Source organism: Emydura macquarii, unplaced genomic scaffold, assembly GCF_026122565.2.
Source record: "Emydura macquarii macquarii isolate MOO-44397 ecotype Brisbane River unplaced genomic scaffold, CSIRO-AGI_Emac_v2 contig_2994, whole genome shotgun sequence".
NCBI classification, from domain to species: domain Eukaryota; kingdom Metazoa; phylum Chordata; order Testudines; family Chelidae; genus Emydura; species Emydura macquarii.
The window spans coordinates 596,678-612,230 of NW_027133131.1; the positions used below are offsets into that span (position 1 = coordinate 596,678).

General features: G+C 46.6%; 1 protein-coding gene across 1 annotated transcript in view; it reads left to right on the forward strand.

Moving 5' to 3' along the window:
• The first annotated feature begins 2,779 nt into the window (after positions 1-2,779).
• Positions 2,780-15,553, forward strand: part of SCN8A (sodium voltage-gated channel alpha subunit 8) — a 90,067-nt gene continuing 77,293 nt past the window's right edge. Inside the window, exons 1-2 of the mRNA XM_067529814.1 lie at positions 2,780-2,911; positions 11,747-12,073. Of these exons, the coding sequence (XP_067385915.1) occupies positions 11,801-12,073 (273 nt within the window). The 5' untranslated portion in view covers positions 2,780-2,911; positions 11,747-11,800. The remainder of the gene's footprint in view (positions 2,912-11,746; positions 12,074-15,553) is intronic.

The following is a 15,553-nucleotide window of genomic DNA, read 5'->3' on the forward strand; positions in this document are numbered from 1 at the left end:
AACTGATTGGCCCTCAGAGTGAGAATTTGAAAAGTGCTTGGCATGGGGCTAAATCGGCTCCTGAGACAGCCTGAGGCTACGTTTATACTGACGGCAGCAAAATCGCCGCCGCCAGATCAATCTTTCAGGATCGATTGAGCGGTCAGTGAGACCCACTCAATCAATCAGGAAGTCAACTGAGTAAGTCCACGCCCTCAAGTAGGGTAGCGCTGCGTCCCGTCGGCTCAGCGCAGTGTAAACAGCGCGCAGAAGGGAAGCAGGGCAGTCGACGTCACTTTGCGTACTCTGTGTAGTCTGCGTAACTCCCATTGACTGCTGCCGAATCGCGTGGTAAGTGTAAATCAGCTCTGAAACACTTGACTGAATCAAGAAACCTGCATTCTGTTCTCAGATCTGCCATTGATCTCCTGTGTGACCTTGGGCAAGTCACTTCCTCTTTGTGTCTCTTTCTTCGTTTCCCACCCTCTTTCTCCTATCTATTTAGATTGTGAGCTTTTTGAGGCAGAGGGGTCTTTCAGTATATACGTGTGTGTGTGTATATATAGTGTCTAGCATGATGAGAACATAAGAACGGCCATACTGGGTCAGACCAATGGTCCATCTTGCCCAGTATCCTGTCTTCCAACAGTGGCCAATGCCAGGTGCGTCAGAAGGAATGAATAGAACAGGTAATCAAATGACCCATCCTGTGATGAGGACCTAATCTTGGTTTAAACCTGTGTATGTAACTGTCATAATAATAAATGGGAGAAGAATTAAGCCAATCCTGAGTGCTTTTGAAAATCCAAACCATAATTGGCAAATCTGATGCACAAGTTAGAATGGAATCCAGCGTACTCTCTTAGCTGTGCTAATTCTGCAGGCCTTACAGAAGTAAAAAGCAGCAAAAACTTAATTTTACTCCAATGCACAGATCTGAGTATGAATTCACTCTGGAAGCAGATATGCTGAGTAAGAAGGTGTGGTTTTTACATAGCTGCTTTTCCCAGCAGATACACACACACTAAGCTATCTTTTCCTCATTTTCCATATTTGCCAAATGGATACAAGAATCTTTCCTTCATTGGAGTGCAGGGGGGATGTGTGTCTGCAATGAGACTCTGCAATACTCTTATAATGTATTGGCCTAGTTTGTACACAGTTGCTGAGCAAACCCAGTTCCAGTCACAGCCAGAAGGGAGTTGTGAGTGATCAACACTCTGCGTGTGTGCGTATGTGCATGTGTGCATGCTTTACGTGCACCAGAGTCTCCCCTTGGTGAGACTGGTGTATCTGAGGGGAGATTTTGGCTCATTACTGTATGCAAAGTTTTTAAACTACCCTTAAGCTGTCTGAAGGATCCTTGTAAAATGGTGTAATTAGGTGGTGCTTAAAGAGTGATGGAGTAAGTTGACAGGTGGATGGCAGGCAGCAGCCACCGGCTTCTGGAGGAGGTGGGCGGCAGCCGCCGGTTCCTGCCTGGTCCCACCTCCTAGCTGGGAGATAGATGACAGCCACCCCAGTCCTGGGAAGCTGGGCGGCCAGATGCCAGGCGGCAGCCGCCAGCTTGGGCAGCAGCCACTGGCATTTTGGGAAGCTGGGCGGCAGCCACCTGCATCCCACCCGGTCCCAGCTCCCAGGTGACAGCCCGGCAGCAGCCTCCTGTGCCCTGCGAGTGGGCTCGCAGCTGGGTGGCTGTCACCCATGCCCCGGCTCTGAGCCGAGAGGCAGCCTCCTGTACCCTGGCTTGAAGATGGGCAGCAGCTGCCTGCCACCTGCCCACATCCCCAGGTCCCAGCCTGTGCGGAAGCCTCGTCCACCCCAGCTTGGAGCAGGTGGCAGTCGCCTACCTTCCATGCTGGCAGCTAGGCGGCAGCCGCCTGCAACTTGCCCAGGTGGCAGCTCCCCTCCTTGGCTCAAAGCCCGGTGCCCAGAAAGCCAGGCAGAGAGCTCAGCGGCTTGCCCAGTCCTGGAGCCGGGCTGTACCCACAGGCTTACTGGCTAAAGCAATGAAATTGACAGCTATGACAGACCCAGATTTTACCAGTATAAAAATCTTAAGAGGGGTCCCCACAGTGTGATTTTTTTCCCCCCTGGCCCACACCCCCCTAGGGACGACCAGGGGGGAGCGCCGCTATCCACTCTGGTGGGCCGCTAGTGCCTGCTCATACCTCACAAGTTCCTGCCTATGTGAAAAGAACACCACGTGACCCTGCCTTCAGGCCATAGTGACTGGCTGGCGTTGACATTTGCTCCTATATGGAGGAATGGGAGGAGGAAGGAGGGGAGAAACAGCTGGGGGTTTTATGATCTGCCACAGTCACACAGCGCTGCAGAACTCAGAACTCTCCTGCTTTATGAGAAATACAGTTGTCCAGTGGTAAAGGGGAAAAAGATTGTATTTCTCAGAGTGGAAAATTGAGTGTTGGGGAACTTATTAAAATTTTCAGAAGTTAGGGGGTACTTGCTACTTAAAAGGTTGAGAAACACTGCAATAGAAGAGACCAGCTGTAAGGTATGTTTAGGAAGGAGGGCATCCAACCAAAGATGAATGCTGCCTGCCTTGCCCAGAGACCAAAGATTCAGACCAGACACTTTGCAGGTCTATCTCCCTCTACCTGCATTTGCCCAAACACTACCAAATTAAAGTGATAGCATTTTATACCCACCTTGCACTGGTGCAGATGAGGTGAAGGGCAACGAAGAGTCAGGCCCTGAGTGTGGTGGTTTCTGAAATAACATGAGGCAGAATATTTAAACTTCAGATTTTGGACTTGCAGCTGAAAACTGGGATGGGGATGGGGAGATGTGTTCAGTTAACTTCCTCATAGGGAGGTGCTTTCAGGGCCTAATGAGATCTCTGTTTATATATACAGGTACTGGTTTGCAGAGTGTCGGAAGGACTAAGGAGCAGAGTCCCAGCTAGGGTGAAGTAAGTAGAGGGGAGAGCAGTCAAAGGAAGGTTGGAGAGGCACTGTGCAGCTGGTAATGCTCTGCCTTCCTGAAATGCACTTACCATCCTACTGCAGGGGTTTGGATCTGCATGTGTTTTACAAGGGATAGCTCTGTATATTTGTAAACTACATTTAATCATGAAGATATTTTTCATTGAAACCCATAGGAAGTCATGATCCTAGACCAGATTGTAAATGGTGCATTATTTATTTGTGTTATGGTAGCGCCAAGGGGCCCCAGTGTGTTAGGTGCTGTACGTACACATCACAAAAAGACAGCCCCCACCTCAAATAGCTTGCATTGCAAGTATAAGATGACAGATGGTAGCAACAACAAACCATGGTAACAGTGAGATGACTGTACTTCCCATAATATGCTCCGGTTGCAGCATACCGCCTGCCAAGCTGCTCGAGAGTGTCCTAGGCATCACAGCAAAGCTGAGTTTTGAGAAGATAGAGCAATGGCTATTAGATTTGGGCTGGGTAACGTGCATTTACTTGGCCCATCATCCTTCTCTTAGCAGCCAGGAGGTGAAGGCTGCCCCGTGCCAACTCCCATTGTAGGCAGGGGAATTTAGGGAGGCAGAATGGAATGACCCAAGCTGGACACCAATCTCAATGCCCCCTCTCCTATAAAAAACACAAGAGACATTTTAATGAGCATGAGTACCTAGCTGATGGCAAAGTATGTAACCTCTTCTGGATAGAATGCAAGCAAGCCCAGTGGGAAGGATTGAAGGGTCCAGGGAGTTTGTAATGAAATTGGTTTGGAGTCAGGCCAGGAAGACAGTGCCTGAGAGCCCTTGCTATCTTATATATATCAATGGACTATGTGAAAATTGTTGGTGGCTCTGAGTTGTTTCCAAAAAAATAAATGTTCCTATCATAGTCAAATCCCTTTGGGAGGAGGGGATCAAGCAATGAGCAAGTCCTGTAGCCCTTGCACTCTGTTTATCTCTAGTGGTGGTCCCTTCAAAACAGGTGTGGAGATGCAGTAATGGGGAAGCTTGGTATTGCTACTTCTGCAGCATCTGTCCATCTCCCTGTCTGACCTGTTAATTTAGTGGAGTACTTTTCACTATACCATCTAAATGTTGTACTTGGGTAAACAGGCTCCTGGGCTGATGGTCCAGCACCTCTTACAAGGAATGCATTCATGATTTAAAAAATAAATAAATAGGGGTGTTCTTCCTTTATGTATGAAGTGAACCCTGTACCCTGAGCCTTGGTCCAATGCTTTAACCACAAAGCCTTCCTTCCTTTTCCGTCAAGTTTAGATATTTCTCCAATGACGATATTCTGATTTTAAGGGGTTTTGTCCTAGTTGGCTGGCACGGGTTCTTGATTTCAAAACAAGGCAGAACATTTGCACACAAGATGGACACACAGCTTGGGTCCACTTGTTGCTTGACCACAAACACAGGTGTGTTGTAAAAGCTCTGGCCAGGTTTCTCTCGCTCACATACAAACTTGCTTTGTGTTGAGCACAGTTTGGGTAGCATTTTGGACAATGTACAGGGTCATTAATGAGAGAAGCTTTTGGCAGAGGCAGGCCTGGAGCAGAGCACCAAATTGTATCACCTTTGCCCTCCTCCCCCTTCACTGAGCTCTGGGGGAAATTTGGATCTGGACTAAGAGAGGAAGGATGGTCCAATAATTAGGGCTCTAACCTGGGATTTGAGAGATCTGCTCTGCTGTAGACTCTCTGGGCATGTTGGTTAGTTTCTCTGGGTACATCTACACAGAAACTGGGAGGGGGCATCCCTATGGAGGTAGGTAGACCTGTGTTAGCTCTGTTTGACCAAGTGTGCTAAAAATAGCAGTGTGGCCATGGTGGTGTGGGCAGCAGCTTGGACTAGCTGCCCAAGTACAGTTCCACCCAACCCCCTGGGTATGTGCTGGAGTGGCTAGCCTGAGTCGTTGCCCATGTTGCTGTGGTCACACTGCTGTTTTCAGTGCGCTAGCTCAAGGAAAGCTAGTGTGAGTCTGTCTACTCACAATGGGAAACACCCCCCCCCTCCCAGGTGCAGCGTAGACATAACCTCTGTGCCTCAGTTTCCCATATGTACAATTGGGATACTAACACTGCCTTGCCTTATAGGGATGTTGTGAGGGTAAATTCTTTAAAGATTGTGAGGTGCTAGGATACTGCAGTAACTGGAGCCATATCAATATCTAAGGTCTACTCTACACACATTATTATACCCATTTCAGTATCTGTTAGGAGTATTGTTTTATACCAATGTAGTTGACTTGATACAGCCTTTAGTGTGGACACAGTTTTATACACGGGTGGTACCAATTAAACTATATCTGTTGCTAATCCAATATAGCTTTACAAAAAGTGCATGTAGCTGAGCCCAAAGTTAGAAACTACTGCCTATTTCTCTTACAGGTTGAACCAGAATATCGAATCTTAGCTACCTAGATTATAAGGGCTTTGGGAAAGGGACTATTTCTGTGTTTGTGCAGGGCCTAGCCCTTTGTGTTGTGGGCTGTAGGCATTTCTAGAATACAAATAATAATTGAATCTGAAGTTTGTGTCAATTTCTGAATCTGAACCAAAGTTTGCAACTTGCCTAGCTCTAGTTTAAAACTCTTAAGTGAGGTCTGTTTCTTTGCTGTTACCATAGCATCAGCTACTTAGTTCCCTAATGATTTCCATTGGAATATATGAATTACTTGAGCGTCATTCAGAATTTGATTTCCAGTCTCCCAATTCCTCCAGGCTTTTACTGGATAGACCCAATAGATCCCTCTCGTTCTCTCTGGAGGTTGAAAAGAAACTGGAGAATTTATTTGCATGCATTGGTTTTGTCTTGAGTGCAGCTTCATATACCTTGTAAATAGACTTGCTGAGGGTTTAACAAAACTCAGGCTTTGTGCAATTCATAACACGGGCAAAATGCTTGGAGTGGAAATTGGTGCAATTCTGTGCACACCAAATAAATGAGCAAGAAAGAGTTTTTGTTCTTGTTTTAAAGATGGTGCTTCATGTGTAGTCAGAAAGATACTGCACAGATAATGTAAGCAAACCATGGGTGCAAATCCATGCTTGTTGCTATGCTGCACAGCTACATTGAATATCACAGGGATGACAAGGATAGAACTCTGATTCTACACTTCCCTCACTCTCTGCTCCAAAATATAGGCTCCCGCCATGTGAACTAAAAAAAGAATCTCCATTAGCTACTGGTTCTATAGAGTACATGACACACATTTTATTTCTGAGTGCCTCCAGTCAAGGTAATTAGCAGGTACATACAAACACCCCAGATAATATCATTATAGGTCCATGCACTAAAGCCCATTGCACAAAAGAAAACAATTGCCTTATTGATGATCACCTCAGTCAAGCGGATAAGAGAGTTCTTGTTCCCGTTACATTTGCCATTAGGGAGTCAAAAGTTGGTGTTGCTGAGCGTGGTGGGAGGCACAGTGGGTTTGGGATTATAACAAAGGTTTTAATAATTCATGAAGGCTCATATCTGGCCTCTCACTTTTCAGTCGACTTGATATTTCCAGTCCCAAGCATTATAGACTCATGAGATTGAAAATCTCACAAATTTAAGCCAAAATTAATCCATTTCGGGTTCTTTATTTGCCTTCTGGTTTTTAAGCCTTCACAGTTCATATTTTCAAGCATTTCCATGACCAGAGGGCTAGAAACTAACATTTTTTTTTTAGATGAAAGCTGAGATTCTCATGTAATCACCGGACTTTAGGAGCTGGAGCTTTAAGGTTAATGCCAAATAATACAAGAGCTGGCAACTGCAGTCATACAAATAAAATTATATTTTGAGGTAAAATCAGGAGCTACCAGAGATTCAGATATTGCAGTTCTTCTTTGAGTGCTTTCTCATGTCGATTCCACTGTAGGTTCATGCGTGCCCCCATACACCATTACCGGAATTTTTTCCCCTTAGCAGTTCCTGTAGGGCTGGCTTCGGTGCCTCATGGAGTCCCACGTATGTGTCGTGGTATATTAGGCGCCACCGGCCCTATGCCACTGATCATTATTGGAACTGCAAGTGCCTCTTAGCGTTTTAGCCTCTTAGTCAAGTGTTCTTAAGTAGTTGTTAAGTAGAAGAAGTTAGTATATTGTAGTAATAGTTGCTAATAGTTTAGTAGTTAAGATTTAGTCCACTTAGGGACCTCTGCCCAGCAGCGGGGCATACCATGATCCCCGGGCTTCAAGCCCTGTAAGTCTCGCGGCAAGCCCTTCCCACTTAGCGATCCCCACGACTGTTGTCTGAAGTGCCTGGGGAAGTCACATAGGAAGGACAAATGCCGCATCTGTGAGGCGTTCAGACCAAGGACGCAGAAGTGGGGAGAGATTCGTCTGAAGGCCTTATTGATGGAGGCCGCTTTAAGACCTGCCTTGGAGCCGTCTCGCTTGCTCTCGGTGCCAAGCACCGCGTCAGTGCAGAGTGCCCCTCCGGCACTGGAACCTCCACGGCACCGATCTTCTGCTTCACCTTCGATGAAGAAGCAGAAGAAGCAACGTTCGGAGAGGGGCCGCTCCCCTGCACCTCAGAAATCCAGGGATGCGGGGTTGAGCACCGGACCATCACAGGTCCAAGAGGCTGAACAGACTCTGCAGGAGCAAATCTTGCCACCTGGGGCCCTAAGTCCGCCAAGGGAACCTCCTCTGACTCCGGGGAGTGGAAGAGGGCCTCCACAGGTGCTGTTGTGGTGCTGTTGACGCTCAAGCAGCCAGGGACTTAGTGGCACAACCTTTGCCCCCAACACCTATTTCCCAGATGGAGCAAGGGAAAGAAAAGGTTCCAGTGTCAAAATGGAAGCCCCTGATGGGACCCCCACCGATGGCTGCACTCCTCTCCAGACCCCTGGCATGCCTCCTCGCGTCCTAGGTCATCGGGGAGAAGATCTCCTCCATCCCGGCACTGGTCCCTGAGGGTGTGCTCACCGTCTCAAGGCAGATCAACAGGGAGGGAGAGCCGACAGCGCAGGCCCGCAGCGGCATCGACTTATCTTGGTTGACGACCCTTAAGATTATACTAATGGGTAGCAGGAAACCTTCCACCAGGGCATCATATTTAGCCAAGTGGAAGAGATTCGCTTGCTGGAACGGCAGCCCAGGCGGTCATGCCCCACCATGCTTCAATCCAGACGGTGTTGGTTTACCTGTTGCACCTTAAGTTCCAGGGCCGAGTTGCTGATTCGTTGAAGATGCATCTGGCAGCTATATCAGCCTTCCATCCGCCGAGTCAAGGGAGGTCGGTCTTCCCTCACGCTGTGGTGGCTATAGAGAGTTTACCCCCAGGCTAGGGACCCGTTACCCCCTGGCACCTGAACGTAGTCCTCTCCAGGCTCACGAAGGCACCGTTCGAGCCTTTGGCTACCTGCTCCCTATTGTTGCTCTCGTGGAAGGTATCCTTCCTAGTGGCCATCACCTTGGCTAGGAGGGTATCTGAGATTAGGGCACTTACCTTGGATCCACCTTACATGACCTTTTATAAGGACAAAGTCCAGCTGAGGCCCCACCCTTTCTTCCCAAGGTGATGTCACAATTCCATGCCAGTCAGGACATTTTCCTGCCGGTGTTCTTCCCGAAGCTGCATGCCTCACAGGAAGAACGGAGGTGGCACATGCTGGATGTGTGCAGAGCCCTGGCTTTTTACATCGAGAGGACGAAAACATTTTGTAAGTCCCCACAACTGTTCGTGGTGTGGCTGACAGGAAGGGCTTACCTGTCTCTTCGCAGTGGATCTCCTTGACTTGGATAACCTCCTGCATTAGGCTCTGCTACAAGCAGGTGAAGGTTCCTCTTCCGGGAAGTGTCACAGCTCATTCTACTAGAGCACAGGCCTCTTCTGCGGCGTTCCTGGTGCAAGTGCCTATTCAGGACATATGCAAAGCCGCTACATGGTCATCGGTGCACACCTTTACGTCCCACTATGCCATTGTTTAGCACGCAAGGGATGATGCCAGCTTTGGCAGGGTGGTGCTTCATTCAGCTCATCTGTGAACTGCAAACCCGCCTCCAAGGTACTGCTTGTGAGTCACCTACAATGTAATCGACATGAGCAAGCACTCGAAGAAGTAGAAGAAAAGACAGTTACTCACCTTGTAACTGTTGTTATTTGAGATGTGTTGCTCATGTTCATTCCATGACCTGCCCCGGCTGTCCCTGCTGTCAGAGTTGACGGCAAGAAGGAAGGGGGCGTAGGGCCTGTGGCGCCTATTATAATTATAATTGAATTTAATAGTAATTTTTAAAAAACAACATACAAATGTTTAGACAAAAACCATCCCTACTGCACCATTTTCAGCCCAAACATCACAGCTTTGTGCCAATGCATGAGAACAAGAAAAGTGAAGCAGATTAAGTACAAAGCACAACTGACTAAAGTGCCCAGTGGGGAGCAAACCCTTTGCACGCACACGGAACTCTGGTGGATCTGCCCAGAGCAGCTTGTAGGATCAGGGTCTAATCTAGTTTCCCTATGCCAAGCTAAACAAGTTGTGGGGAAAAAACAAATCAGCACCAATGGTTTAAAAAAATAAAAAGTTTTTAGGATGACTATTTAAATTTATTTGTGAAATAACTACAAAAATATACCACAAGGGCATTGGTGAAGTTTATCAGATGGATTTGCCTTGAAACACAATTCTGTATTCAGTAGCTTTTGCACTGTCCCCACAAAGAGAGCGCCTATAAGGTATTAAGTGCACTCAGATTTTTAAATAAATCAATAAAAGGGGGCAGCTAGAAAATCAGTTTGTCTGGATCCAGCACTCCTGGAAAACCCCTGAAGTTTACACCTTTTGCCAATCCTTGGTTTGAAATTGAGCAAAAAGAATGTATTGCAATTCTGAGATAAGGAGAGAATGTCACTGATCCCTGCTTTTCACACTTAGGAAGAGGGATTCTAGAAACTTTGCACTGATGCAACAGCACTGCAGCATTGCAGGCTGGAATACAACAGAGCATAGACACTGCTTGGTACTTAAGGGAGGAAACCTGAACACTGACGGGGCATAGGGTTTCAGAAGGAAAGACAAAATCGTCACTGGTTGTTGGACACAGATTTTCATATCAAAGTAATGCACACTATGGTCTGAACATTTAAAGACAACCGATTGCCCAGGTAAAGACAGAGACCTTGTTACCCAAGGATGCGCAAACACAGTCTTACAGTAGATATTCAATGCCAGAAACCTCTGAATAAAGAATGACTTTCCTGTTCTTTGAAACCAGTGATCGCTATAGGGCCGAATCATTATGATTCAGCTATTCCAGCCTGAAGTCAGTCACAGACAGCCTGCGCAGTGCTCTGCTTAGGAGATGTACCTGGAATAACTTCACCCTGGCAAGATTCCCTCAAATCCAGTGAGGTCATCAAGATAGAGGATTGTACTTATTCACAAAGGGCAGGCTGGAGCATTTTATGTCCAACTGTGAACAAGGTCTACACTCACAATGCCCCACTCAGAGCTTTCTGCCAGGGAAAGTGTGTGTCATTGGAGGTGTGGAGGCGGGGGGGGGGGGGGGGCAGGAATAGAAGAGAAGGGGAATGACATACTCAGATAAAGCCCTTTTCAGGGTGGAACATAATCCTGGTTGGTGAGACATGGCTCCAGGTACTCCCCACCCCCTCCCTGCCAGGGGCATCTGCCACACAGTCCATGTGCTCTCCCTGCAGTTGGGTGCAAACAGCCAGGCTGGGGAGGGGTGGTGGTGAGGAAATCCTTAACCCCACGCCCTCTTCTCTCACACATGCTCCCATCCCTTGCACAGCCATGCAATGTTGATACTCTAATATTTAACTCCGTTTCCTACTCTGATTGCACTAATGTTGTCGTTTTACAATAAACAAGCCAACCCAGAAAGCGTACAACCATTTATGGGTATTCTGATCACAGTGATTTTATCAACTTGTTACAGTTAGAGGTAACATAATTTACCCAGGAAAAAGACCGTTATTCACCTTGTAACTGTTGTTCTTCGAGATGTGTTGCTCATGTCCATTCCATTGTAGGTGCGTGCGTGCCTCCATGCACGGTTACCAGAATTTTTTTCCCCTTAGCAGTATCCGTAGGGCTGGCTTCAGCGCCCCCTCATTTGGGGGGCATAAATGACAATATTTCCTCCCAAAACCCATTCATTGAGTGTGTGTGTAATAAAAAGGTTTATAAGACTTGATCTTGCACAGCAGAGGTGTGCAGTGTTGCACAAATAAATACACAGTAAGAAGTAATCAGCTCGTTGAGGAGTGTAGGAGAGCTTGATTCTGCATTAATGGGTATTGCTGAGTGCTCCCTAGGGGCCTTATTCAATACCCACTGAAATCAATAGAGAAACTTTTAATTAACTTCAGTGGTATCAAGTTGGGGCTGAAGGCCAGGCTTTCAAAAAGCCAAGTACTCAATGTGTACCCAGCAAGTTGAGCTTTTGAAAAGTTGCCCCCAATTTACTCCTGTTTAGACTCATGAGTGAGGGTATAGAAGGGTGCACTTAGCTACACACCTTCTTAGCATGCTGAGGAACGTGCTTAAACCCACCCGTCTTTAAACAGGTCCATTTTCCCACCACATCCAACCCCTGTGCACTTGGGAATGAGGGGTCTGACATGTAGGGGGGCTGAGACAGAGTGCCTGGCCTGATTTTCTCCTATTTGTAGCTTTCACTTGCATTGGAGTGCAACAGCCTTGTACATCCCATTGTGCAAGTACTTGTAAGATCAAGGCCAAAATGAATCACCATTGGTTCCCCATGAAATGTACTTGTCCATCTCTAGTGCAGTGACTTACAATTTGTTTTGTCTGTGCTGTTTTATCTCATGCAGAGTTAACCTGTCGTGGGTGCAACATAACTAAAGAAGGTGCTGCAGGATGAAAAGATGGCAGCGCAGCTGCTTGCACCACCAGGCCCTGACAGTTTTAAACCTTTCACCCCAGAGTCTTTGGCTAACATTGAGAAGCGCATTGCAGAAGAAAAGAAAAAGCGTCCAAAGCAAGACAGCAGCCATCGGGATGATGATGACGACAGCAAACCAAAACCGAACAGTGACCTGGAGGCGGGGAAAAATTTGCCTTTCATCTATGGGGACATCCCGAAAGGCCTGGTTGCTGTACCACTGGAGGACTTTGACCCTTATTATTTGACCCAGAAAGTGAGTCCGCAGGAGAGAAGTTACTAAAATCACTTTTTTTTTTTTTTTTTTTTAAAAGGGAATTGCAGGTTTCGGTGATGGGAGCCACTTTGCATTCCTAGCAGTGCTTGGCAATGGGGGAGGGGGAATGGAATCTTTGTGCCAGGCTTGTTGTTTTGTCCTTGTGTTTAACCAACATCACCCTTGTCCTTCATGAGGCTTCAGAACAATTATCCAGTTTATCAAAGAGGAGGTTAAGAGGTGACTTGATCACAGTCTGTAAGTACTTACATGGGGAGGTTTCTGACAGAGGGCTCTTTAATCGAGCAGACAAAGCAGAAGGAGATCCAATGAAGCTAGATGAATTAAGGCTAGAAATGAAGTGCAGATTTGTAACAGGGAGGGTAAATAACCATTGGAACAGATTATCTAGGTATCGGATGGACTTTCCATCACTTGAAGTCTTTAAATCAAGATGAATGTCTTTTCTAATCGATATGCTTTAGGTCAGTTACATGACATAGGCTTGAGGTGCGAATTACTAGATTAAATTCTGTGGCCTGTGTTATGCAGAAAGTCATAGTAGTTGATCCTAATGGTCCTTTCTGCCCTTAAAAATCTATGGATGTAATTTTTGGTGAGTGGTCTGCTTCTCGGGTGGCTCTGAAAACTCTCACTTGGGATGATGTTGGTATCTTACAGATTTCAAAGTTGTTGCAGTTAATCCAATGGCAGCTGTTACCCAAATGCAGGACAGCAGAATTAATGCAGAAAGTGATGTTCTCTTGATTAAAGATGGGTCTGCAAATGGTGGTGAAAGATAGGGTAGGTTTAGTGATTTGTATGGGATACAGTCAACATTTGATCTGAATGGAGTGGCGGGGTAGAATTGTGGCACACAAGAAGAGGAATTCTTTAGGTTGATTTAAAAAAAAGGCAGTATGATGGAGATAAAAATGAGGGTTCTAAATCAGGGGGTGCTTCCCGATGCTGAGAGCTATTAGGAAATGGAATGGTCTCCAAAGGGAAGTGGCTGATAACTGGGCAATACATTAATAAATGTACAGCAGTGAACAACCCTGTACCACTGAAATGAAGGGGAGCATTGCCATTGGCTTGCCTGGGGTGCTAGATAACACAATATCCAGCATCATTTCCATATCTGAGTTCTGTGACTTTCTTACATGGAGGCTGGAGTTTGGGTAAACTGGGGAAATTTACTGGAAAGACACTGTTTGGGATTCTAGTTTCACCCGAGAAAATGGAGGGTTGACTGTTTTATATCGCAGCTGCTAGAGATAAATATTGGTCAGTGATTTTACATGAGTTTAGAGTGGTCATTGGACTATCTGTCATGTAAAATCAATTACTTCTTATGGGCTACTTAAATATTTTATGGCTTTTGTCTTAGGGTCAGATCTTTCTTATGTGACTCATGTGAGTTGTCCCGGGAGTGTCAGCACACTCCTCACATGAGTAAGGTAAGCTGGATTTGGGCCTTACAAGTTTGGTACAGCTCATAATTCATCTTGCATCTCATCTACATTAGCAAGTTTAGTGCTTGTTTCTCTGCATCAACGCTAATAACAATACAAACACTAGTGCAGAGCAGGGCTTCAGGATGTGGTCATGGAAATATCTGGGTCTTCTCCACATTGGTGCTTGCATCAATGCAGCTGCAGTGGTGTTGAGAGCTAGGCGCCAAATTGGTGAGTGTAGATGCAGTCGTTATAAAATCTTCCTGAGGGTTCTGCTCCTGCAGGCAAGGACGAATCTGCACTGTCCTTGAGAAACATTTAATAGAATCATAGAAGATTAGGGTTGGAAGGGATCTCAGGAGATCATCTAGTCCAATCCCCTGCTCAAAGCAGGGCCAACCCCGACTAAATCATCCCAGCCAGGGTTTTGTCAAGTTGAGCCTTAAAAACCTCTAAAGATGGACATCCCGCCACCTCCCTAGGTAGCCCATTCCAGTGCTTTACCACCCTCCTAGTGAAAAAGAGTTTCTTAATGTCCAACGTAGACCTCCCACAACGCAGCTTGAGACCATTTCTCCTTGTTCTGTCATCTGCCACTACTGAGAATAGCCTACCTTCATCCTCTTTGGAGCCCCACTTCAGGTAGTTGAAAGCCCAGTTCCCTCAACCTCTCTTTATAAGTCATGTGCCCCAGCCCCCTAATCATTTCTGTTGCCCTCCGCTGGACTTTCTCCAATTTGTCCACATTCTTCCTATAGTGGGAGGCCCAAAACTGGACACAGTACTCCAGATGTGGCCTCACCAGTGCCACATAAAGGGGAATAATCACTTCCCTCAATCTGCTGGCAATGCTCCCACAAATGCAGCCCATTATGCCATTAGCCTTCTTGGCAACAAGGGCGCACAGTTGACTCTCATACAACTTCTTGTCCACTGTAACCCCTAGGCCCTTTCTTGCAGAACCGCTGCTTCAGCCATTTGGTCCCCAGCCTGTAGCAGTGCATGGGATTCTTTTGTCCTAAGTACAGGACTCTGCACTTCTCCTTGTTGAACCTCATCAGATTTCTTTTGGCCCAATCCTCCAATTTGTCTAGGTTACTCTGTATCCTATCCCTACCCTCCAGCTTATCTACCACTCCCCCTAGCTTAGCGTCATCCGCAAACTTGATGAGGGTGCAATCCACACCATCTTCCAGATCATTAATGAAGATGTTGAACCAAACCTGCCCCAGGACCAATCCCTGGGGCACTCCGCTTGTTACCGGCTGCCAACCAGACATCAAGCCATTGATCACTACCCGTTGAGCCCAGTGATCTAGCCAGCTTTCTGTCCACCTTATAGTCCATTCATCCAACCTACCCATACTACTTTAACTTGCTGGCAAGAGTACTGTGGGAGACCGTAACAAAAGCTTTGCTAAAGTCAAGGTATATCACATCCACTGCTTTCCTCACATCCACAGAGCCAGTCATCTCATCATAGAAGGCAACCAGGTTGGTCAGGCATGACTTGCCCTTGGTGAATCCATTTCCAGGTACCTGACTTGGATATTTATATTCCAGACCCATGGTGCTGTAACTTGATCTGGTGGTGCGGGAAAAACTCTTAAAATACATAAGCCAGGTTCTCTTCTGCAGTGGTGGAGTGAAGAGATGCTTCTGTCCCATGATTTGGGTATGGAAAGTTTTGGAGATGTGGACGCATGCAGCTTAGGGACTCCATTAATTATTCCCTGGGCCTTGTGCAGTCATTTAATCTGGGGAAAGTGGATAAAAATGCTACTAAAAATCTGAAGGGGCGGGGGAACATTTTGTACCCACTTTTCACTGGAGTGAATGACTGCACAAGGCTCAGGCCAAACAGAGAATGGATTTTAAGTCTTCAAGTGAGACAGAGGCGGGAAGGGAATGCATTAGGGTTATGTGAGTGAAAGTGTGATGTGGACTTCCACCCTTCAGAGTTTTGGAAAAAATCTTGCAAGCTGTCCAAGTATTTCCCCAGAAGACGGAATCGCAGGTGATC